Below are 25,351 nucleotides of genomic sequence, written 5' to 3' on the forward strand. Positions count from 1 at the left end.
ATTGGAAATCTAACTCAAAGGGCTACAACTTTTATGTTTTGGTCAAGAGTTAAATCAGCTTCTATCATCAAGAAAAGTTCAGTTGAAATTGAGGTAAAATCTGAGCAGCAGTGAAGTTTGAACTGAAAGTGCACAAAAGGTCACTGTAGCAATCCGGCCGGAACTTGGCCGGATTTCTGGACGGATTGTGGTCAGAGAAGGTTGTTTTTTACGCGGAAAACTCAATTTCACCTCCAACAAGTCACATGTAATGCCAGACATGTGACAAGCACTTTGCAGCTGTAAAAGGAAGGTGTAAGCCTCATTCCTTGACCACCTTTGTCTTGAAATAGCCAAAAACTTGCAAGATTAGAAGAGGATCATACGGGAGAAAGCTTGACGAGTGCAGAAATGTAGTTCTTCCATTTCCTTAGTGCAGGATAGTTTAGCTAGTTAGTTCATCCTTCTTGTATGTTAGCTAGATTAGGATGAAGATGGAGATGAAGAAGGAGGAGTTGAAGCTCAAGTGACATGGGTTATCTCTTTTCCAACTCTTTATCTTCTGTATTGGATTCTTAAATATGGTTAATATGCAAGTTTTGGATTTTTTGTTTAATATGTATCTTTAAAGTTTATGCCTTAGGTTTGGTTGAACTTTCTATGATTGTTAGTGTTTATTATTTGGTTATTTGATCCTATTATTTGAGCAAGTTATTTAGCACTTTAGTTCTTTAAATCATGATTAATCTGGTACCATTAATTGTGATTATCTAAGGTATTGTTTCTGCAATCAAAATTGAGATTTAACACTGGTTCAAGAAGTACTAAATATAGGGAGTACACTCATGAGAGTAGAGGTGCACCTATGTGGTTTTAGTGATTCATTTCATGTAATTTCACAGAAGAAATGAACTTGTAACTAATTTCATAATCATGAGAATAGGTATGGATTAGTTATAAGTATAGTTGATTCACTACAAAAGTAGGTTTCATATGCATAAGGAAATTACACCATAACTAGCCTAGATAGTAGTACTCAATGATCCAAATATAGCACTTGCTTGAGTAGTTAGGGATACCATAACCTAAGGAGTTTTCAATTGTTATTTTACATAAGTTCCGTAGATTTCATTTTTTATATTTCATTGATAGTTTAAATAATAGAGAGGCTTTAGTAACACCTGTAATTGTTCAATCTTCCTCGTGGGATGGATCCGATACATGCCCTAAACTACTAATTTGACCTGTATACTTGCAGTGAAACGGGTGTAAATCGAATTTTTTTAACTTGTACGTATAGCAAAAGCCCGTCAATTGTATTGCACAATTGTTAAGATTGTTTTATCTTAATGTTATCCCTATGACTTTCTAATCAACTATAATCTCAATTGTTATATTTCCATATCACTAGTATTAAGTGATGTGATTTGCTTGGAAATATGATTCCCAAATATAACAAATTTTGTATACAAAATTATTTCTAAAGTTGTCAACTTTTTCTTAAAATAATTTTATGCTTTTCATTTTTCTTGAATCAATTGTATTTGAAAATCAATTTTTAATTCAAAGATGGTCACATGTAAATCTAAAAAAAATTTCTAAAGGTTTTTTTTAACCTTTTCCCGACATTATTCGATATTGAAATGCTAACACTAGCTGGTGTCCTTATAGTTATCATATATATGCTTAAATCATAAAGACTATAATTTCTTATTTACAAAATAATGTTGTCAAAGTCATAAATAAAAATTCTATCTTTTCCTCTCATCACTAATAGTGCTTTCTAAATCCAAAACTTATTTTATATTTTGTGAAAAAGTACTAGTTTGAGTAAAATTATGTAATTACTCGTACATCTTGATAGTAATTATTAAGATTGCAAAAAATAAAATAAAATTTCAACACTCATAACCTTTGGTCCAAAAAAAAATATTAGTTCAACCATATAACTATACATGATAAACACGTTTATTGTTTTAGAATTTAAATCCTTGAACCTATAAGCATATTCAACCTACTAATTTTTGAATATAAATGTCAGTGTTCGTTTTTAATATAATAAGAAATACTTAGATTTGTAAAAATCAAAATTTCTTGTAAAAAAGGCAAACTAATTTTTTGTTCCAAGTGAAAAAATATCCATGATAGTCAAATTGCGATTGTTTTAAATTATTGCCGTGGAAGCATTAATTTTACTTATGTATATCTTCTCAAATTGCACTATATTCATTTTTTAAATCTAGTATTTGATGTTTTCTTCTAGAAGTTTAAAGGAATATTTTCTCCCAATTTACTTTTGAATAGTAGATGTAATTCTTTGTCCTTTTATTTTTCTTAACAATATCGAAGATACACAAATTTAAAATGCGATATATGCATTAGTGTATATCCATAATCGAGTGTTACATAATATTTTAGTATAGCTGGGAATATTTTAGTGCTGCAGAAAGGTTTGAAACTTTTTGTAAGATCTTGAAACCCCCTCTAACCAGACATTAGTTCTGTTGCATCTCTAAAAATTTGGTTAGCCTCAAACTCAGGAGGATAGATAAGATTCTTGAATAATTTGCATTCCCACATTGCCACACAATGAATATCCCTTCGAAAGATACTTTTCTCACATAACTAACAAATACGGTTATGAGAGCAATTATGAATCATATATTGGAGTATTGAGATTGAACAAGGTGTCACAAACTACTGCTAATTAATCACCAAGCTTTTACTTGACATAGTAGTTTCTTGAAACTACTGCTCTATGATTTTTTAGTGTTTTTAGTACTCAATTCCTAAATATACAATACAGTGAACTTAAAGTTTTTTAGAATAACAGTCTAAAATGCCAATAGAGTACAAGACCCTAACCTAATACATCATGATTAGAGAGTTAAATTTTGAATAAAACTAAGATGAAATACTTCAACATTGACTTTTAGGTACTAGAAAATCAATTACTCCTCCCACCTAGAATTTTTTTCCTTTTTTTTCTTTTTGTTGTTTTATAAAATTTTTGAATAGGAATTTATATCTTCATTATAAATATGTTTGTAGTCAATTATCAAAAATAAGAGGAACTTATTAGGTCAATAGAATTATTGTAAAAGTTTTTACGAAAATCGGATTTAGTGATTCTTAATGGATTAAATTAACAATAATGTTGACATCAAATGCTGTGATTTGTGCTAGTCTTTGGCTTTTTGGCTAGAAGAAATAGAACTAATAAACAGATATACAACCTTGATGGTTTCAATAGAAACTTTCTTCAAATACAAAGTCAATAGATATTTCATCACAACATAATATTTTGCTTAACACCACTCTCCGCCACCAAAAAAAGAAAACAAGAAAAAAGAGAAATAACATTTAGACTTTGACTCCCTCTCTTACTTCCCAAACCCATGAACAAAAAAGAAAAAAAAAAGAGTGAAAGAAACACTAGTTGATCTTTCACTTTCAACATTCAAATGAACTTTCCCAAAACTGATACGCAAAGGGTTTTGGATTTCTTATTCCAATACAGTCCAATGGTCATTCCAGAACTCAAATTTCTGTTAGCCACAAATTCCTTAAACCAACTTCCTAGAATCAAATACACATCACGAGTCGGCCACTTTGTGAAGAGCATTTGGCACTTAGTTCCAGTGTCCAAATCAAGAATTTGGATAGGAATTCTTTCTCCATTGATCACACGGTTTTTGGTTTCATCTTCCCAGTGGATGAGTAGGTGCTCTTTCACTTGTTTTGTACTTAATTCCAGACCAATTTGATGCTCTAGGTCGTGGGCTGAGATTACTTTCTTGATTTCCCACGGGAATAGGTGCAAGAGTTGTGGAGAACGATTGTTTCTCTCCACAAGTTCGTAACGAGCACGGCCAAGTTGAAGACCACTTCTTCTATTTTCTTCCTCTTTCTCTTTTGTTTCTAGAAAATGGTAAAAGATATGTTTCACCATTCTCAGAAAATACTTTCTTCTCTCTTTTTTTTCTTTTTTTTTTCTTTTGGATGACTTGGAGCAAAGAATAGAGCAAGGAAAGCTGCTTTTATACTGTACTAAGGTGGGGTGCGGTGCCTTGATAGTTTCTGAAAATTTGACTCAAGCATTAATGAACCATTAAATTGTTTAGTAGGCATTGATGGAAATCTGTTTTACATTTATTTCTTTTCCATATAAAACCATTGCATTTGTGATAACTATTTGAAAAAGAGAAATAGTCAAAGAATCATTGATTCTTAAGCACGTGTAATTTTTGTATGATTAACAAACTATTCTTTTGATAAATTTATCTTCGAGTCAATTGCAAGGTAGAGATAGGAAACTGGTTCACCACTTTTGTTCCTTTCTTTTGGGGTAAAAACAAGCAAACTAAACTTTTATGATACATTTTCTTTATTTTTTGTTTTACTTCATATGACCTTCTAATTTTTTTTTTTTAAATTGAATACCATATTAGCTGTAATGAGTGTACGTTAGATATATTATCTACACATTTATTTTACTTTCAAGATATAAACATAATAAACTACAATGTTCATCTATTAGGAAGATTGATAATTTCCTTGTATTTATGTCACAATAATGTTAAGATAATTTTATCCTAATATTATAATTTGTAAAACACCCGGATAATTGCTACGTTTTCAAATTAGAATCCAAGCTTTCGTATTGTGACTTCATGTCATACTCTAATTTGCTATTTCTTTTGTTAATATTTAAAAGACTGTCATTAGCTTTGTACAACTTATTATAACTTCAAAATTATGTTTCATAATTCTTTTTCTTAGTTTATTGTCACAACAATGCTACAAAATAAGTCTTTTGACCACAAATTAGTGAACCTCTTCCTTGTCCATTAAAACCATAAAATTTTGTAAGAGATAAAGCATAGTATGGCAACGATGGAAGTGTATATAAAAAATGAAGTATCTTTTCTCTAAAAAAGAATGAACAATGATCTTTGTAAACTAACTACCACAAGAAATAGAAAAATCACAAAACGTCTTAAGGATGAGGTTAAAGTTCATTAATTTTTAGAAATAACTTCATACATAACTGTAGAATTCTTCTTCACGTTGACGAAATGTTAAGTTAAAATATTACAAAAGTGTCAAATAAAAATAAAACAATTCCTCAGTTGATGTAATAGCAGTTTATCATTACTTTTAAAACAAATTATCATATGCTACATATAAGAAAATGTTAAATTCTAGTCGGTAATTTAAAAAATTAAAGTGAAAATTCCAAAAGAAGCATTTTCTTAATTTATAGCTTTATCTATATTTTTCGATTTTGTAGGATTATACTTATGTTAAATTCACATTCCAAATTTGGTTTCGATTTAAGCCATAGATAATATACACACAAACACATGTATGGTAGTAATGTACAATCTGATCTTTGAAATTCATATACAAAAAAATATGTATATGATAATGATATACAAGATGAACTGCAAATTCAGCATGGGGAAAGTCTACAAATAATGTGCAAGTACCTAAAAAATTGTGGCGTACACATTCAAACTTTCGATATTACTGATATTTTTTCAGAGGTAGAGATGACATTTCCTCTTGAGAGAGTGGTAGCACTGAAGAAGGGCTTGCTAGAACCTCAAGACTTGTAACAATACATGACTCTATCATTATGGTGGACAAAAAGAACAGATGGCAATATAGTTTGCTATTATAGATGCATGCTTTTAATTTTTTTTGATAAAAAGCAAATTTCATTAATGAATTATTGAAAGTCGTCTAGCACGATTTGATTTACATCTCTACTTTAGTGGCAGATTAAACATGCACTTAAAATAATAGATATGCAATTTAACAACAGATACAGTGGATTTGAATGATTTTAAACAGATCTAAAAACATATAAGAAATTTTTAAATTGCCTTAGAATAAGATAAATTGTTGTAACTCCTTTTTGTACAAGTTTCAATTGCATGATCTTCTAATCAACGGATTCAAACTCCAATAATGATGATGAGATCTGTTGAGACAGACCCAAGATCTAAAAAAAATTCCAGATCTGAAATAAATTCGGATCAAACAATAAAATAAGGATAAAAGCATAAAATTCTCACTAGAAAGTTTTAGGAGAAACCGAAAATTCTCACTAAGAACCCCTAGGAGAAATAAAGGACTCTAGCTAAGAAAATTTAGAAGAGACTTTATTGAAAAACATAATAAAATGAGATCCCCAAAGAAAAAGGTTTTCTGAGAAGATGAGAAGATGTAGAGAGAAGTTGGAGACTAGAGAATCAGTTCTTTGGTTTGTTATTGAAGTTTTCAATCATGGCCATTAAATGCATTGTGAGTGAGAGACTAGGGGTTTGATCCTTGCCTCTTATACTTGCCACTCATGTGGCATTTTTAGGATTTAGAGTCAGTGAGTACATATGAACCTATCTAGTTCGAACGTGGTTTAGTACCCTCTAGATTCTCGATGGCCTAGTTGAACTTGCACCCTTTAATAGTAGTTGTAAATAAGTGTCGATTGACTTAAAAAAAATGATACAAGAAAATTCCTTACCAACTGTCTTGATGATAAATGGGCTTCCCTAACTAGACTTAGATGACCACGATTTTTTGAAACTTTTCTAATGGTCGCATTAACAAAACATCTGTTGGAATTACAACGATTGAAAGTGACATGGGATTAGACGTAAATTTATGATGAAAGATTGTTTGGGTGCTACTAAAGTTGACAAAGATTAAACCAGACAATTGAGATAAAATTTTATAACTGATGACACAAAATCTGAATTCTGAATTGCTTCCTTAAAGTCTTGCAAATTAACTAGCGAAATATAAGAGGTCAACCATATTCTGAACCATTAATTATTTTGTATTTTGGTGATTATATTTATGGTAGTTCATAAAATTTCTAACTGACTATCATTATTTATCTCAAATTATGAATGTAGTGCAAGAAACTAATATTCAGTTTTGGTTAAATATTATAGCAAAAAGTTCTGTATCAATCTAGCCTAATGTTTAAAAATATGCCAAGTTGTCTTCATATGAGTTGAACACACCCAAAAGGAAAATTTGTGTTGCTTCAGTTATGGTTGTGTCCTCTTACAGAATGTCATGCTTCTAGCTGTCTAGCAGCCTATGCAAATATATCAGGAGGAGATTGGCTAGCTTTGGTGAGACATTGGCGATTATGAAAAATGTATTGGTTGATTTTGAGAAAGGTTATTGATGCTAATGGTCGAGAATTGGTATTTAAGGACATAGGCTTGCAAAACAATGCTACAGATTTTTAGTCATCTTAGCTAGCTGGTAAGTAGTTTTCTGAAGGTTAAATACATTAAGAAAACCAATTTATTGGATTGTAAATCCCAGAAGTACATATCCTAGATGTGGATGAAAACATGGTGAGAGCAAAGAATCAACTGAACATAGGGCTATGGAAGATAGCAAAAAATGGTACGAATATTAATTTTAGGACTGATAGATGGATTTGAGATCCTGCTAATGGAAGTATAAACTCAAGAAGCCTTTGACATGTACCGTATAGAATGTCTATGAGCTATTAGAGAATTCCCTATATAAAAAGGACATCATTTCTTAGGTTTTCAGCAAGGAGGATCCTGAGAAGACAATTCAAATTTCTCTTAGTATACATGCAAAGTTGAAAAAATTATTCACTTCATTCCCAAACGAGCAACTATACCGTCAAATCAGTATGTACTACAATTTAAAAGGTTCGAGATGGTATAAATTTGAATATTTACTGGAAAAATCAGCTCAACTACTTGAAGATTAATGATGGAAAATGGGTTTGCAGTATCAACATTAAGCATAATATTAAAAACTTTCTTAAAATGCCAGCATCAAATCCTTTTAACATGAAACATAATATTTAAAACTTTCTCAAAATGATAGCATCAAATCCTTCCTTTAATGATATACCTCTAAAATACGGAAATAAAATCTAACTTGCTGCTGTTATTGAGAAGGGGAGGAAATAGTAGAGGAAATGCATAACGTTTCTAAATTGCATGCATTTCCCAAAAAAAGATGAATGCATAAACATGCTTGTAAACTAGTGATTTTTTAAGCCATTCCAATGGTTGCAAAAATAAGAAACAACATTATCAAAAAAATGTTGTCAATAGAATGGACTTAAACATTCTCAATTGTATTATGAATAAAAACAAATCTCATGTGCACCATTGCACATGAATGTTAAAATCTTCTGTTCTATTCTCTTATTTCACAGATTTAGAAACTCAATACAACCTTGATAACTATGTCGATGTTCAAATTAGTTTGTGAAAATCTTGTGATATTCCTTTTCCCTTTCTTGTGGAAATATAGGAAGCAATACTATGACGCTTTTTCCATTAAGCTTTGGTGGAATTTTCGGCAAAGGAGATCCCTATGGGCTGGATTTTTAGCAGCCAAATATAGTAGCGGGGTGCACCCCTGTTTGTCAGAAAAGGGTTCTTCGCTTTCTTACACTTGGAGGAGGTTATGTTCGGTCCAACAATTGGAAGAGGAGCATATTTGCTGGGTCCTCAGTGAGGGATCGATGGATTTTTGGCATGACAATTGGTGGAAACTGGGGCTATATGTCAGCAGATGGACATTTTTCATGAACATGTGGTAGCAGATTTTGTCTCTCAGGCACAATGGAATAGGTGGCTCCTTAATCAGGTTCTTGGGCCTGAGTTGGTTCGGCAAGTGGTGAAGGTCCCTCCTCCATCCGCTCGTAGTTCTGATAGGATGGTGTGGGCTTTGACGCAGGACGGCTCGTTCTCGGTCTCTTCGGCTTACTCGCTTGTTTCGCAGGCTTCTAATTGTTCTTGGGTAGTTTCGCACGTGTGGCTAAAGGGGTGTCCTATCAAAATCTCATTCTTCATGCTATGGTTGCTACGATTGCGTATTTCGTTAATGGACCTGTTGCGTAGATTTGGGGTACAGGGTCCGTCTAAGTGTCATTGTTGTTCTGAACCGGCAGAGGAGGAGGTTAATCACATTTTTTACAAGGGATTTGAATAAGGCAGTTTGGAGTAGATTTGAGGTTGGCCTAGGAGATTGGACAATGGTTTCCATGCTGAGACACATGGTGTTACGGTGGTGGTTGCGCAAAGGGCACAACGTGTACCTCAAGTTTGTTTATCATATGTTACCTATGCTTGTTTGCTGGGAGTTATGGAAGGTGAGAAACAAGGGAATTTTTTATGGAAGGAAGGTGGGGTGGACGGAGGTGGCAGACCAGGTATTTCAACAGCTGTGTGATTTACTTCATTGTAGTTTTCCGGAGATAGCATGTTGTTTTGTCTCTTGGGATGTTCTTCACGCTTCATTGGTTGGTCTGAAAAGAAGGGTTTCCATTTTGCCGATCTCATGGTCGGTTCCTAGGACAGGATTTAAGTTGAATTCGGATGGCTGTGCTAGGGGGAACCCGAGTGTGAGTGGGGGTGGGGGAGTTGTGCGTGATTGGGAAGGAAGATTCATCGTCGGTTATTCCTGTTTTTTTGGGTCCTTGACCAGTTTACACGCGGAGCTCAAGGCCATGCTCTTTGGGGTGCGGCTATGTGTTGCTCGAGGCTTCCAAGAGTTGCATGTCGAGTCCGACTCATTTGTCTTGGTGCAGATATTGCAAGGGACACATGGTTGCCCTTGGAGGCTGCAACGGGTGGTGGATGAATTGCTCAGTGTCAAGCCGCATTTCCATGAGATAACCCATTGTTGTAAAGAGGCGAACAAGTCCGCTGATTATCTAGCTAACTTGGGTGCAAATACGGAGCAAGATGGTGTTTTTGATGACTTTCGTGCTTTGCCGGTTACTGTCCGTGGGGAGATTACCATGGATAGGTTAGGTTTCCCTAATTTTCGTAGAAAGCTGCTTTAGCTTAGCTAAAAAGTTGTACCACTTTTATTTTGTACGGTCTACTAAGGCTAGAAAATTTAACTAAATAAAATGTCACAAGTAACTTGAACAAAATAAAAAGTAATTAGAAAAGTATAAATTGAATTTATGATATTATGGCTAATAGTGTCTACTTAATAATAATGCATGAATTTAAAATGAAGGGCGTAAACTTAGACCCTCCATTTTAACTTAAAAAAAAAAAAAGAATTGCATGATCCTAGGAAGATCAAAGACCTATATCACACAAGCTGGAAAAAGTAAACAAATAAGAATTTCTATCATGCATATTCTGCAATTCTCTACCAAATAATTGATTACAATCCATTGTAAGGTGCTCTGTCGAAAAATTGGGTACCTAACTAAGAATACAAATCTTTGATTTGCATAAACCAAAACACTAATGTAGGCTTGCACATGTATCTATATACTCCAGGGAAGGAATGATTTTTAAAAGTTTTTTCAGATTGACTAAAACATGGCGTGGTCCTAAACTCTTGATGCCAATATAACTCAAAAGTTGCTATAAGTCCTACACATAGAACAAGAACATAGTCAGGGTTACCTGCATAATAGGAAAATAATAAGGAAGTGTGTTATCAACTTAAGCGGACAAACTTCTAAAAGCAAACTGCATCAACAAACTTATCAAAGAAAAATAAACACTTTCACCAATTTTATGATATATGGTACTTTTAGTATTTAATTAATTAAAAGGGCTTTATCCCTAGAAATGACAGTTCTGGAGTTAGAAGGCAAACAAAATGCAAAAGTGTAAACAATTTTCATAAACCAAATTCATTATAAGATATAAGCATAAAAAGCATAGTTATTAAACCTGGCCCGACCCAGTGGTTCGACCGGTCAACCCGGCAACCGGCCATTGAACTGGGCCGGTTCGCTTCGCTAATTAGATCGTTTCTGCAAATGATCCGTTGACTTTTCAACGGTCCGGCGGTTCAACCAGATTAAACCGTGAACCCGGCCGATTTTGTGAACAAATCGGTTTTGAGGAAAAATTTTTTTCCAAACCTTTGCTTGGATTCAAATCCAAGACCTTTGGGTAGGGTTATGACATGCTCACCACCAGACCACTTTGCCACATGTTAGTTAATTGCCATTCTTATACTATATGAACGTTTTGTCAATTTTATCTTTATTTTTTTTATTTCTCCAAAACAAATTTATTTGAAATCTTTTAACAAAAACTTATGACCCCTAAATTCTATAAATTATAAAATAGATTTCAAAAATAACATATTACATAATTTATTTTAAAGACAAATATTATTTTTAATAATTTTTTGCACTTAAAATTCGTAAGTTACCTAGATAATTACACTAAACATATAAAATTTTACACTTGAAGTTTGGTGGATTACTAATTAAATTTATGTTTTGCTGATTCTTATATGAATTAAATATTCTATTGCAAATTAAATTAAATGAATATTCGTTATGACCTTGTTTATTACAATTTATATCATATATCCTATATAAAAAATTATAAGACATAATATTTAAATATATTTAGTGATCCACTGGTTCAACCACTCACCCACTGGTTGAACCAGTGACCCGTTGACCCACCTCCTTTACCGGTCTCCTCTTCGAGCCGAGTTTAATAACTATGATAAAAATACTCTAGAAAAAGAAAATGTGAAATAAATCCATCCCCACTTTTTCTCTTCAATCTCTTGATCAATGTTCAATCCACACCATAATTAACCTTTTGGCTATAAGTACACGAGCACCTTCCAACACAATAATCAGGAATAGCATTCATTCATATTCTTAAAACAAATTGTCAGTCATGGTATCTTTCATTAGTTAAACAAGATACTATTCAGTTTGTAAATGAATAATTTTATTGAATAGGCAAAAATACTACAATTTTTTTTTCTTTTTTGAAATTTTAAGGGAGAGATATTTGCCAAAATATATTTAATTTAGAAAAGAGTCAATACCATAACTAGGAACTCAGCATGTATATTTTGAAATGGTATATACAAAAGAAGAAAGAAATGTTTTAGTTCACATTTCAGAATACCTCAGTTTGCTAAGTGATATATACTTTTAGAATTAGAAATAATTATGATGTCCTACACACTAAGTTATTTAGAGCTGATTCACTTTTTTACTTTGCATATAATTAGAATACAAGACAACGAAATAGAAGCAAACCTTATTGAGTAAGAATATCACATAAGCTGCTCTTGTTGAGTCTTACCCTTCTAAAAGGAGAGGAAACTCTATAGGCTTTGCATTTGTCAAAACTAACAAATTTGAAGTTGAATCACATGACACCCCCTCAATGGAAGGTGCATAGTTATGAATATATGATTGAGAATCTTCCAATCGCAAAGGAACTTGTAAATATGAAGCAGTAAGTAAGACAGCCTGCAAAATGTATCAGTAAGATAAATTGTCAAATAGCTACTTCATTAGCAAATTGTGCACCAGAATATTAGATGCCTAATGCACAAGAGGTACCAATATAAATATGTTTGACACATGATTGTACAAATAAATATGTGGTAGGCTGATTATATCGATAGTGAAAAAGACAAAAAAAATAGATTAAATGTAATCAAGAAAAGAGAAAGAACACATGTGCTACGTATCTCAGGACTGCTGAAGATTATTGAATTTCCTTTTTATCAGTGAAAAAACTCATCTTTTTAAAAGAAAATCCAAGGCCATGTCATTGTAAACTGCATCATACTAACAAAAATGTAGAAAAGGTCTAAAGTGAATAAGAAACCAAAAAAAACTATGTAAACACCAATGGAAAGTAGAAGAGTTCTTGATATCATGGTAAACACGAATAGAAAGCTAAAAAGTTCTTGACACCATAGAATTAGGTATCCATAGGGCAAAAAAGTTCTGAACAACATATTCTATAGACATAGGGGATTGTAGGGTATGGATCCAGGTTTGGTAGCTAGCTAAGTAGAATAGTTAAAGGAAAACCAAGTCACAAATATGGCAAACTGATCTAATATCCTTGCCGATGGTGTAGGCTTTCTTGCTTCCAACATGCTATTGAAAGTGCTGATTAGAGAAGGATATCAAAACCGGCTAGCTACAAATCTTGTTAGGTGAAAACTATACTTGTGAGATCCCAATCAGTATTTTGAAGGGGTGAGGCATTCTTGAATTGTCCTTGGCAGTCAAATGGGGCTTTAGTGTCATGAGGCATATGCCCCAAGGATCAAGATGAATACATGGACATTCGGACAAATTTTTCCTTTAACGCGTAGAAAACATGCACCTTTAAAATTTTAACACTTTTCCATTATTTTAAGCTCCAGAAAAACATCCAAGCTGGATTTTCTCTTTGCTTGCTTGAGGAAGTTGAGACCTTTAAGCTAAATTTGCAATTTCTGAAAACTTTTCTTATGTTAGCTTACAATTTTAATTTGGTGAACATGGATGTAAGTTTCGAATTTAATGATGTAGAGGTAAAGTATCAAAACTTTATGCCTCACATTGAGGATGCTCTAAAGAAATAGAGGAAAGATGCTCTGATAGTCAAAACTCATAAAGATCATTTGCCAGTGCCCTAGAAAACAGTTTCGCAATTGTGAACTTTAGTTTGCGAAATGACATCAAACCTTTTATGCAAGCAATGTTGAAGTTTACAGTGGTTTGTTGGGTTTCTGCTGATAGCATAGCATTAGTCACACTAATTAGTCATAGAAACAGGTTTTATTTTTCTCATGTGGACATAAGATTATAATTTTTCTTTATTTTATCTAATCTTTTTTGATGTTAGTGTGTGTGTATATATATTATAATATTTTTGTATTTTTATATTTTAAAAATAAAAATTCATGGGGCAGTTTTTGCCCCGTTTGGATGGATATAAAATGTCCGCCCAAAATTTTTGCCTTTTAAAACACTGATCCCAATCCTATTAGTCTTGTATCCCAACAAAAGAAAGCTGTTTCATCCTCATTTTAAGCACTCAGGGACACCTGAGAAGAACAATACGAGTATTTAGGGATGCCTCTAGGCTACTGTACATATGTACCATAAAACAAGAGAGATGCCCCATCTTCAATGTTTGAGAAAATAAACTTTACATGCAAAATATAGACACATGTTTGAAATTACACAATGGATGGGTGTTGAAAAGAATTACTAATGAATATGTCCAGAAGACCGATCTGTTAAGCATGGAAAGTTAAAAGAGTTGCATTCTTTTTGAGTCTTAAAGAAATGAAGGGCAAGGTACAATCTACCAATTCAGGGAATTCAAACTCTATTTATACGCTCGTACCACTTGTATTTTTCCTTTTTCTAGTGCAAGATTTTAAGGAAAAGTTAGAATCACTTGGCTCCTAATTAGTTCTTTACGAATACATCGATTTTAGCTTCAATAGTGAACAAATAATTTAGATTAGAACTGAATAGTTAATAAATTGAATAAGAAAGGAAAGACATCAACACTTAGGAGTTATCACAGTTGAAGACTTAAGTCGATCACTTCTTGGTTTTAATGATTAACAAGCCAAAATGATGATTTGGACTACTGTTTTTAATGAAAATTTTGCTAGAACAGGTGCTCAAATATTTGGAAAAAGAAAGAATGAAAAGTCAAAAAAAATGAAAATTGTCGCTCAACATTAGAAGCAGCTTCAGATGCATAATTACTTGATCGGACGTCTGAAACACCACAATGGAGATATTCCCTATCATCGAATACAGCATTGGATGCATACTAAAGGGTTGGTCGTGTGAATATTGAAGCAAATAAAATTGGACGAAGTATCCGAGTCAACTCTCTTTATCGGCCATTAGAAAATCAAATGCAAGACTTGGAAAGCTGCTAATCTCTTTTGAATGCATCTGTTAAAAAATAAATATTTGGATCCTGATTGGGTGTTGAATGCATGGTTTGGATACAGAGCATTTGATTCGGGCGTCTAACAACTCCAATGGTTAGTTTTTAATAGTTAGATTTTTTTTGACCGTTGGAGATTTTATTATTTGGATCCTGATTGGGTGTTGAATGCATGGTTTGGATACAGAGCATTTGATTCGGGCGTCTAACAACTCCAATGGTTAATTTTTAATAGTTAGATTTTTTTTGACCGTTGGAGATTTTATTGGACCAGATTTTCATCTTTTATAAATATTTCAAGGCCTGAAATATTAGAGCAACTTTTGCCTGCATTGAATACAAGTTCCTCAGAGTGATTTTGTGAGAAAATATTCCTTTCTTGTACATTTGTAGTTCTTTGTGAGGTTGCAAGTTTCAAGTATTCTTCATTGTTTAGGTGAGTATTCAATTGTAACTTAGAGAGGATTAATTAGGACGAATTGTAAAATTTTGTGACTCAACTAAAGTAGGAAAACTTAGTGTGAGCAACGGGTGAGCTTTTCTTTGTACAAGTTGGTTTGCTTCATCAAGATTTGAAGAAGCACTTAGTGGGTTGAACTCCAAACTTGGTGAAACTTGGGAATGAATAGAGCTGCCATAAAGGGTACCATTTCAATTGGTTTAATTTCTTTTTAATTTATTACTTTTGCTCATTTGCGTGATTTCATTGTTTTATCTCTTTTGCTTTCTACTTGCTTAAGTGTGTGATTATTTAGGTAATTTGACTAGTTTAAATTGGGTAAAAATTTGTCTCATTTTGCTTAATTGTTAATCAATCTAATTCACCGCTCGCTTAGGTTGTACTAGAGCCTTACAATTAGCATTAGAATTTGATATCCTAGAGATTCAATTCAATCGATTTAGGAGCAAATATGGTAACCAATAATGCTTAATTTTTAGAGGGTGTCAATTATGTTAGTTAGAAAGAATGCATGAATTTATTTTTACAATCTATTAATATTGAGTTACGGTATGTTGTTAATAAATGTCCTTATAAAACTACTATTTTAGATGTGAATTTGGGTGGATTTAGACCTAAAATTAGAAATGAATTAAATGCTCAAGATAAGGCTAATCTTACTTTGAATTCTAAGGCTATGAATATTTTTTACAATGCTTTAGATGCCAATGAATCTACTTGAGTTAAAGGTTGTAAGTCAGCTAAAGAAATATGGAATAAATTGAAAGAAATTGTGAAGGTAGTGATGATGTTAGAGAACAAAAAAAAATCTTTGATTGTCACCAAATTTGAATCTTTTAAGATGGAGTTGCATTAAAATATTGATAAAGATGTATTGTAGATTCAATGATATTATTAAAAATCTTAAAGTGTTTGATAAGGAATATTCTTTAGGTGAAAGACATAGAAATATTTTGAATGGTTTACATAAGGAATGAGAAATCAAAGCTATAGTCATAGAAAAAGCAAAAAATTTGAATTTCATATCTATTGAATCTCTTGTCAATCCACTAATCTTTTATGAGTTGAAGTTAAAATCAAAAGTGTAAGATGAAGAGAAAGTTAGAGTCCAAAGGAGCAATGCACTCAGAACTTCTCATGAAGAAAATGATTTACTCTCATTTGATGGTGAGGATATGGAGTTTGATGAAAATTATAAAATAACTTTTAATCCAAACTTATAAAACTCTTCAACAATAAGAGAAGATTTAGTAGAGGTGGACCAAATAATAACCAAATTTGAAATTCCACCAAAGCAAGAGGAAAATAAGAAATGATCAAAAAGCAAAATGATGGTGTTTTGAATTGGGTTAAGTGATGATGATATGGAAGTCCTTATGCTTAAATTTCAAGATAGGTTAAGGGAATCCTATACTAAAAATGGGGAATTGAAAATCAAACTAAATGTTTTGTTGAATGAGAACTTCAAACTTTTTTCAAGAAAACAAAATATTGAGAAAAGAGAATGACAATTTCAAGAAAAATGAAGTTGAATTATATGCAAAAAAGATTATTTGAAAAAGAAGTTAGATGAAAAAGCAAAGTTTTATTAAAAAAATCAAGGAACAAATTTTGTAGAGAAAAAGAATAGATGACCTTCGTAAATTTCTTGAAAGGAAGAAACAAGGTGTTTTAGAAAAACAAGTGTAGGAATACAATTGTTAACAAAAATTTTACTACTTTTAGAAATGATCGTCTTTATTTTATAACATCTTCTCATGTTAGAAATCATGGTGTTACGTGTAATTATTATTGTTAATACGGCCATATGAAAAGTAATTGTTATGTGAAAGGAAATGTTAATTTAAGGATGAAAATTATTTGGGCATTGAAAGATATCACTAGCCCAATTGGACCCAAGAAGAAATGGGTACTAAAAGTGATTTCTCTTGTAGAGGTGCACAAAAATGCTACAAAATATCACTTAAATCAAGAGCATGAAGAACATGAACATTTAATAAAAGAGGGAAAGAATGAAAGGTGAAAATGGAAAACTATAGAGATTACAATCTTTCCAAATAGTTGAAAAGTTATGTCTGCGATGAGATATGTACTCAAAAGCTAAACGGTTAGAGCTCGAAATTTTAAACCTAATTGCATTCACTACCATTAGAAAATTTGAACGTGCAATCTTGTTGGATTATCGACTATTTGGAGTGTTTAATTGATTGCCTTATACTTAAGTATATTAGAATATTCTAAATTCATACATGATTCACATTCATGGTAATATAATACAAATTAGATAAGAAATTAATGAGGTAATAGTGAGATGGAGTGAAATTGCAAGGTTTAAAATTTCATTTGCTCATGCATTTGACACTTGGCTTGAGTTGGACATTTGTCCAACTACTAAACCAAGCGTATACCATCTTATTTGACCCTTGACATGCAAAACAAATTCCTGACCGAGGGAGTGAGAGAGAAAACATTTTCTGGTTCCTTAATCTTTCAACCTACCATTTTCTTGACTTAAAACCGAGAGAAACCAACATGCCATTCATTTGTGTTAGACCTGAGAGAGAGAAGGTAGACTTAGTTCATTTCCTTCTTTACTCTAAAACATCCGAGAGAGAGAGAGGGTTAAGGGTGAGTGACGCTCTGCAATTTATGGTGTGGAATTAATTGTATTGAGAGGAAAGAAACTAGAGGAAATCGGTTGGGCTGCATCTTTGAGGAGCCGAAGTCCAGTCATTTGGGATGAAAGGGAGGTAAAATTTCTGTATCAACCTTTCATTCATCCACTACACTTGATTATTCATGCTGCATTTTGGGTTTAGCTAAGAAAAGTGAGTTTTGTTGGAAGAAAATCTTGTTTAGAAGCTAGTTACTTGCTGGAGAAAAAAATTCTGTTTGGCCGAGAGAAAGGAACTGGTTATGCAGCTTGTTATTCAAATTTTGGAGGATTTTTCTTCTAGAAATTTAAGTTATATGTCTACCCTCTCGTTGTATCTGAAAATCTAGAGCAAAGTTGAAAAACTTGAATGAGAATTTTGCAAGAATTAACTGGAAAATTCTGGTGGGCTGGCCGAGAGAGAAGATGGAAATTTTCTAGTTTTCTTCTATAGAATTTGGTTGTAAAAACTTATATTGTGGTTCAATACACCTTATAACACATTAAACTTAACATGCATGTTAGATTTGAGCATAAAATGAAGAGTTCTATTGACGGAAAAATTTACCTTTCAAACTGTCTATTTGCTGGAATATTTCCAGCTTCGGCCGAGAGAGATGAGGAAGAATTTTTCCAGTTTTTCCATGAATTTTGACTGAAAAATTGCATATTGTTGCTGTTTACACCCTATAATACATTAATATTGACATGCATGTAGCATTTGACTTGAATCCAAGTGAGTTAAGTGTTGGCATTGAGGGAACTTTGCTGAAAATTCCGATCATAATTGATAATTGAGGACTGTTGGAGTAGAGTTGAGGGTTGCAGCTTCAACTTCAAAGTTTTGTTGGTTTTGGTCAAGAACTCACTTCAAGTACCATTTACCTCTTTTATCTAAACATACATGTGGTCTATGTTAAGTTCAAAGTTAGAAAAGACTGATTTTTGGAGAAAACTCTAAACCTGGAAATTTTCCGTTTTCTTGCCAAGAGTTTTGATGAACTTGGTTAAAATTTGCTTTAGGCATCATCTATTGTTCTAATCTAGCCATATATGTTGTATAATTGACATTTTAAAACCCTAGCATACTGGCCATAGAGTTGAATGAGAGCTTTCAACTGATCTAAATAAGAAAGTTTAGGCTTTGCGCGAGGAAAACGGAAGAAGTGAACCTGGATAATTATTCCACCTTTAAGACTAAACCTTAACCTTAATTAATTTTGGTTTTAACTTGAGTTATTCAGTAGATTGTATACAATATTATTGTGCTTGAACTTAGCTAAATTATACTAAAGTGAATGATATGTGTACTTTAGGTATCTTCTAACGATTAAAACTTGGTACAATCAACTTCGAATCGGGACTCTATCATCGAATACAGCATCAAGCACATAGCGCAGGGTTGATCATCCGAACATTGAAGCAAATAACATTGAATGAAGTATCAGACGTTAACTGACTCTATCAGCCGTTCGAAAATTAAATGAAAACTTGGGAAGCTACTGATCTCTTTCGGACATATCTGTCAGATAGTATATATTTAGATCGATCGTCCGATCCGGTGTCAGAAGCGTGATTTGGATGCAGAGCATTTGATTCAAACGGTCGACAGTTTCAATAGCTATTTTTTTTTTTTCTAATCATTGGAGAGTTTCTTGGACCAAATTTTCATCTTCTATAAATACCCCAAGGCCTGAAATGTTAGAGCAACTTTTGCCTCCATTGAATACAAGTTTTTAAGAGTGAATTATGAGAAAATACTCTTTTCTTGTAGACTTGTGGTTCTTTGTGAGGTTGAAAAGTTCAAGTGTTCGTTATTATTTGGGTGAGCATTCAATTGTAATTTAGAGAGAGTTAACAAGGGAGAGTTGTAATATCTCTTAGTATAACTAGAGTAGGAAAACTTAGTGTGAGCAAAGGTAAGCTTTCCTTTGTACAAATTGGTTTGTTTCACCAACATTGGAAGAAACATTTAGTAGGTTGAACTCCAAGTTTGGTAAAACTTGAGAGTGAAAAGAGGTGCCATAGAGGGTACCATATCAGTTGGTTTGCTTTCTTTTTAATTTATTGTTTTTTACTTGCCCATTTATGTGATTTCATTACTTTATCTCTTTTACTTTCTACTTGTTTAAGTGTGTAGTCACTTGGGTAATTTGGCTAGTTTAAAATGAATGAAAATTTGACATATCTTAGTTGTTAATCAATCCAATTCGCTTCTCTTATAGATTGCACTAGGACCTTACAACGGTAATTGATAACATCTAAGGCTTCTCACTTTTCATGCCTTTGGTCTAGTGTTTTAAAACGCCTTGCCTCCACTTAAGCAGTGTAAAAGCCTTGAGCCTGGGTTGTAAGTCCTATGGTTTTAATATTTTTAATATTTAAAAAAATCATAAAATTTACAAAAACTATTAATATTAAAATACATATAACTATAATAATAGAAAAATTATAGAAAAATGTATTTAAATTTAAAAATTATAGAAAAATTTTAAAATTTTAAAAATTATAGAAAAATATATTGTCATAATATGTTATAGAATAATAGTGTAGAAAATACGGTAAAAATTTATTGAATACTAGTTCTGGGCATATGAAAATGGTTGTATAGGACAAGGGAGATGATTTTACTAGGAAATTTGGATTTTTATATTCTTGTGGTATGTATTACTACATAAAAATGGTAAAATTAAAACATAACCAAGTTTTGGGGTTAAATAAGAAATTTGAGATAACAGGTTCGCTAAATTTTTAAAGTGAATTACAACGATAACATTTGTATAACCTACTCTAACTTGAAGGGAAGCCTAATCGATGGAAAATCCCGTCGGAGGACCCACTTGAAAGTGACAACTACAATTAATTGACAAGTACATGGTATCCTTGCCTCTCACCTCCACCAAGACAGTTTTAGTGGTTACCAATAGCCTCTTGGGGCAGTTGGCACCAAAGCAGATGGACTTAACACTACACGTTTTTACTAACATGGGATCCACATCTCCAAATTCAGGCCCGTCAACTTCATCAAGGTCCATCGAGCGCAAACCCATTTTTCAGCCCAAATCATCAAACACTTCTTTCCTTCACTTTCTCTTTTCTAAACCCGATATGACATTCCAAGTATTCTAGGTAGGGGTGACAATTTTCAATGCGACTTGAAAAAACTACACAAAACTACCATGAAATTTTTGAATTTTCGCGGGTTCGATTTAGAATCGGGTCGAACTCGATGAATCAAAAAAGAAAACAGGTGGAATTCAGATCATCCACGGGTTGACCTAATAATCCGTTTATGAATTAAAAGTAATTTAATGAATATAAAAATATTTTATCTAACTAAATTAAGTTATTCTTTTTTTCCCAAAGGCATTAACCACTTAATCCTAAATGAATTTGTTTAACTTGTGTGAAGTTGGAATTATTATGCTTGGACAAAAGAAAATAGGTGGAATTCAGATCATCCACGGGTTGACCTGATAACCCGTTTATGAATTAAAAATAATTTAATAAATATAAAAATATTTTATCTAACTAAACTAAGTTATTCTTTTTTCCCAAAGGCATTAACCACTTAATTCTAAATGAATTTGTTTAACTTGTGTGAAGTTGGAATTATTATGCTTGGACAAGTGATGTATTATATTATTTTCTACTTTTATAGTGTGTTAATTTATTTTAAATCTGGTTTCGGATAAAACACTTCTATGGTGTTTTAGTTTATTTCAGATCTGGTTTGGGATTATTTTATCGAAATTTTTATTACTTGATTATGTAATTAGTCTTGTGCGAAATTAGTTCTGTTAAAAACTATAGTGGTAAATTAGTAAATTGAAATTATGTTTCAGGTGACCTGCCAACCCAAAAATTTTGGATTCAGGTTAAGTATCTTGACCCACTGCCGATTCGAGGGTCGTGTTCGGGTCAGCGTGTTGTCTATTGTACATGGGTCTCAACCTAATCTGTCAATTCATTTCTGACCAGAATGCCACCCCTAATTCTAGGTTCCAATGCATGTGTGTGTTTTTTTTTTAAATGTTATTTAATTGCATATTAAACACGTTTTTCACTCACTTTTTATTTTTTATTTTACATAAATTATATCACAAAAATACTACAATAATTATTTCAAATAATCTTCTATCCAAACATCTTTGTACTTTGTTATCTCTTTTATTTCTTGCTCCATTTGTTTGTGGAATAATTTAAAATCTCTGTTTTTCTTCCTCACTATGCCATCAAAAATATTAAAAAAGTTAAAAAAAAAAGAGTAAAATTCAGGAATGAAATACTTACCTGCTAGCTCTAGCGAAGGTGAGATTTGTTTCTCCTTTAATTATCTGCACTAATTTTAAGACTGAAATTGAGGAAGATCCCTGCATCATAAGAGATGGATGTGGCCTCCACTTGCATAAATCGTGTCATTTTTTATCTGAAGTTGCTCCTGAACAACTTCCCAAAACACCATGAGTGTTATTGCTAGTATATTAATGCACATACATATATTGAACTTATACAAATTAGAAAAGATAAATACATCATTTTTTTCCGAAACTCAACACCTAAAAGAAATATCTTTTTGGTCAGTTGGGGCACAGTTACAAACTTAGTGAGGTAAGAATAATTTCTTTTTTACCTAATATAAGCATTTTTTTTTTTAAATTTTGGCCACAATTGGACTTACATGGCTCTTCACCCAGGCTGGTGTGGATTTCATCACAACATATGGTTCAAAATGTATACTGCTGGATCATAAGTTTGAATCCGAGATACGCAGCTTTAGGAGTCCAGAAGTTTTAAATCGCATTTTACTTCATCATGTTGAAGAAATTTGTCGAAAATTGAAGCATGGAAGCCAAGTTCTTTGGAGAAGGATATCTATTTACTAATCAGATTGAAGCATGGAAGCCAAGTTCTTTGGAGAAGGATATCTATCCACTAATAAAAATGTGCTTTTCACTAATGGATCTACCTATTGGTGAGTGGGGCACGTGTCCTGGCTGGCCAAAACAAAAAAATGATTATATTAGGTATAAATTTATTTTAATCTCACTAAATTTGTAACTGTATCCGAAGCAATGATGAAAATAATACGGTGTTGAGTTTCGGTAAAATTTAGTGTTTATCCATGTCAATTTGTAGAAGTTCAATCTATGTATGTGCATAGGAGTAATTTGTTGACAATAATTAATAGGATAAAATGCCCTAGTGGCCCTCAAATTGTTATAAAATTTAACTTTTGATCGTCCAATTATTAATTGATAAGTTTTAGTTTTCCAACTAATTAAAACATATAATCTTAATCCATCCATCAACTTGAGATGTTATATTTAACAATAATAGCATAACATGTGCAACACTGGCCCTCAAACTATTATAAAATTCAACTTTTGGTTTTCCACCTATTAACTAATAAATTTTACCACTCCAACTAATTAAAACATGTAGGATTTGTTTCGATTAGTTATTTTTTGGAGGTGTTTTTCAAAAACTTTACTTTAGCTGTGTATATAAAAAACTTTTACTGTAAATATTTTTTGGATTGTTTTTAGAGGTATTTTTAAAATATATTTTGGGTTATTTTTATAATTTACAACTTTTTGGGGTATCTTTTTTTCAAATTTTACACCTCCCTCCTCCTCTCCCCTCTCTCCTTTCTCTTCTTCTCCTTCTCCCCTTTCTTTCCTCCTCCTCCTCCTCCTCCTCCCTCTTTTCTCTCCCTTCTTCCCCCTCCCCTCCTTTCCCCCAACCCCAAACCCCTCTCCCACTCGTGAGTAGTGGCTGCGACTCTAGCCACCACTCTAACTGTGACCTTCTTAGTCACTACTAGAAAGGTCGTGACCAGAAGCCATGAGTCGCGGCTTTTGGCCGTGACCTTCTAGTCGCGATCAAATTTGGTCACGACCAGGAAGATTGCGGTCAGTGGAGGGGAGGGGGAATTAGGGGGGCAGGGAAAAGGAAGGGAGAAGGAGAGAGAGGAGGGGGAAGAAGGGAGAAGGAGGAGGAGAGAGGGAGGAAAGATGGGGGGAGAGAGAGAAAGAGAGGATAAAGAAGGGAGGGTCATGGGTGTGGGTGTGGGTGTGGGATAGTGGCAATAAGGTGGTGGCGGTGATGGTGGAGAGTGATGGGTGGTGGTGGTGGTGGTGGTGGTGGTGGTATTGGTGTATATATATATATATATATATATATTGTATATTTGAAATTATTTTTGATATATTGTATGGATGTGGTATTTTGGAATTATTTTTATTTATATATAACTTTCCAAAAATTGAGGAATCCAAATAGAGACATAATCCTAGCCCTTCCATCAACTTGAGTCATTATGTTGAATGGAAACTTCACCATGTACGCAGCAAGGGCATAACCGAGGGGTATTTTCATCTTCATAAGACAGGTGTTAGGGTAAACTTGTTTTGACTCACAAACTAGTTTACCAAATCTCTAATTGCTGAACTTTACCAAAATCAATTGAAAACCGAAAATCGAAATAGAAATTCTAGCAAGAATAGGCAACTTGAAAAATTGAGTTGTCTTCATCTGGAATTTAACTCATTTTTGGTATTGTTCTAGATTAATTGGGTTCATGTAGTTCTTTTAATGACATAAATTTGGCATATAATTCATTTTTTGGGAATATTCCAACAAGCCTTGGTTCCCTTCCGAGATTGAATTTTCTAAATCTCTCAAATAATCAATTCTCTAGGGAGATTCCTCCAAACTTTACATTACTACATCTAAACTTTCTTTATTTGTCTAACAACTAGTTGGTTGGGCATATCTTGGATTCTTTATCAGTAGATGTTTCACTTCGAATTAACGACTCAAGTTGACAGAAGGCCTAGATAAGTTAGAAAGGCAAAAGTTGACATTTGTAATAGTTTAAGAGCCACGGGAGCATTTTACCCATCTCATGAATCCTACATCTCTGCTAACCATAATGACTCAAGTTGACGGAATGATTAGAATTATATGTTTTATTTAGTTAGAAAGCTAAAACTTATCAATTAATAGTCGAAGGATCAAAAGTTAAATTTTATAATAGTTTGAGGACCATTGGGGCATTTTCACCAAATTAATAACATACACAAGTAACATATACAATTTGTCAATTAAATAAGATATAATATCAGCAACCTCCCCTAAAGTTTTTCTTAATATCACTGAGCATTCATAAACTTTTAAAAGTATCACCTACCTCCCTTACTTTTGTCAAGTAAATAATGCTGGACGAATTCAACAATCTTATTGATAAATTTTTTTTTATCAAAAAGAACTTTTGCTAAAATGATCAAAATGTATCTATTAAATCCAAATTACATTTGGACTTGAGAAGGACATGTTCGATACTTTGTGTAAAAATTGGTGCGAAAATTAAATCCGGCTGTGCCATTAACAGCGGCTTGTCATGCAATAATTCGCAGGAGCGGGCACCCAATTTTAAAGTCCAAAAGCAGTGAGCCCACCACTAACTAATGCCTCCACCACCCTCTTTAATTTTTCATTTACACAATTTCAAATCCTAAA

The 25,351-nt window shown here is 32.7% G+C and overlaps 1 protein-coding gene across 1 annotated transcript; it reads left to right on the forward strand.

Moving 5' to 3' along the window:
* The first annotated feature begins 8,571 nt into the window (after positions 1-8,571).
* LOC113735610 (uncharacterized) lies at positions 8,572-9,847 on the forward strand. The gene is made up of 2 exons (XM_027262603.1): positions 8,572-8,791; positions 8,901-9,847. Exons 1-2 carry the CDS (start codon positions 8,572-8,574, stop codon positions 9,845-9,847), a joined length of 1,167 nt encoding a protein of 388 aa, XP_027118404.1.
* The last annotated feature ends 15,504 nt before the right edge of the window (positions 9,848-25,351 follow it).

The sequence above is a fragment of the Coffea arabica genome, chromosome 3e (genome assembly GCF_036785885.1).
Source record: "Coffea arabica cultivar ET-39 chromosome 3e, Coffea Arabica ET-39 HiFi, whole genome shotgun sequence".
NCBI lineage: Eukaryota > Viridiplantae > Streptophyta > Magnoliopsida > Gentianales > Rubiaceae > Coffea > Coffea arabica.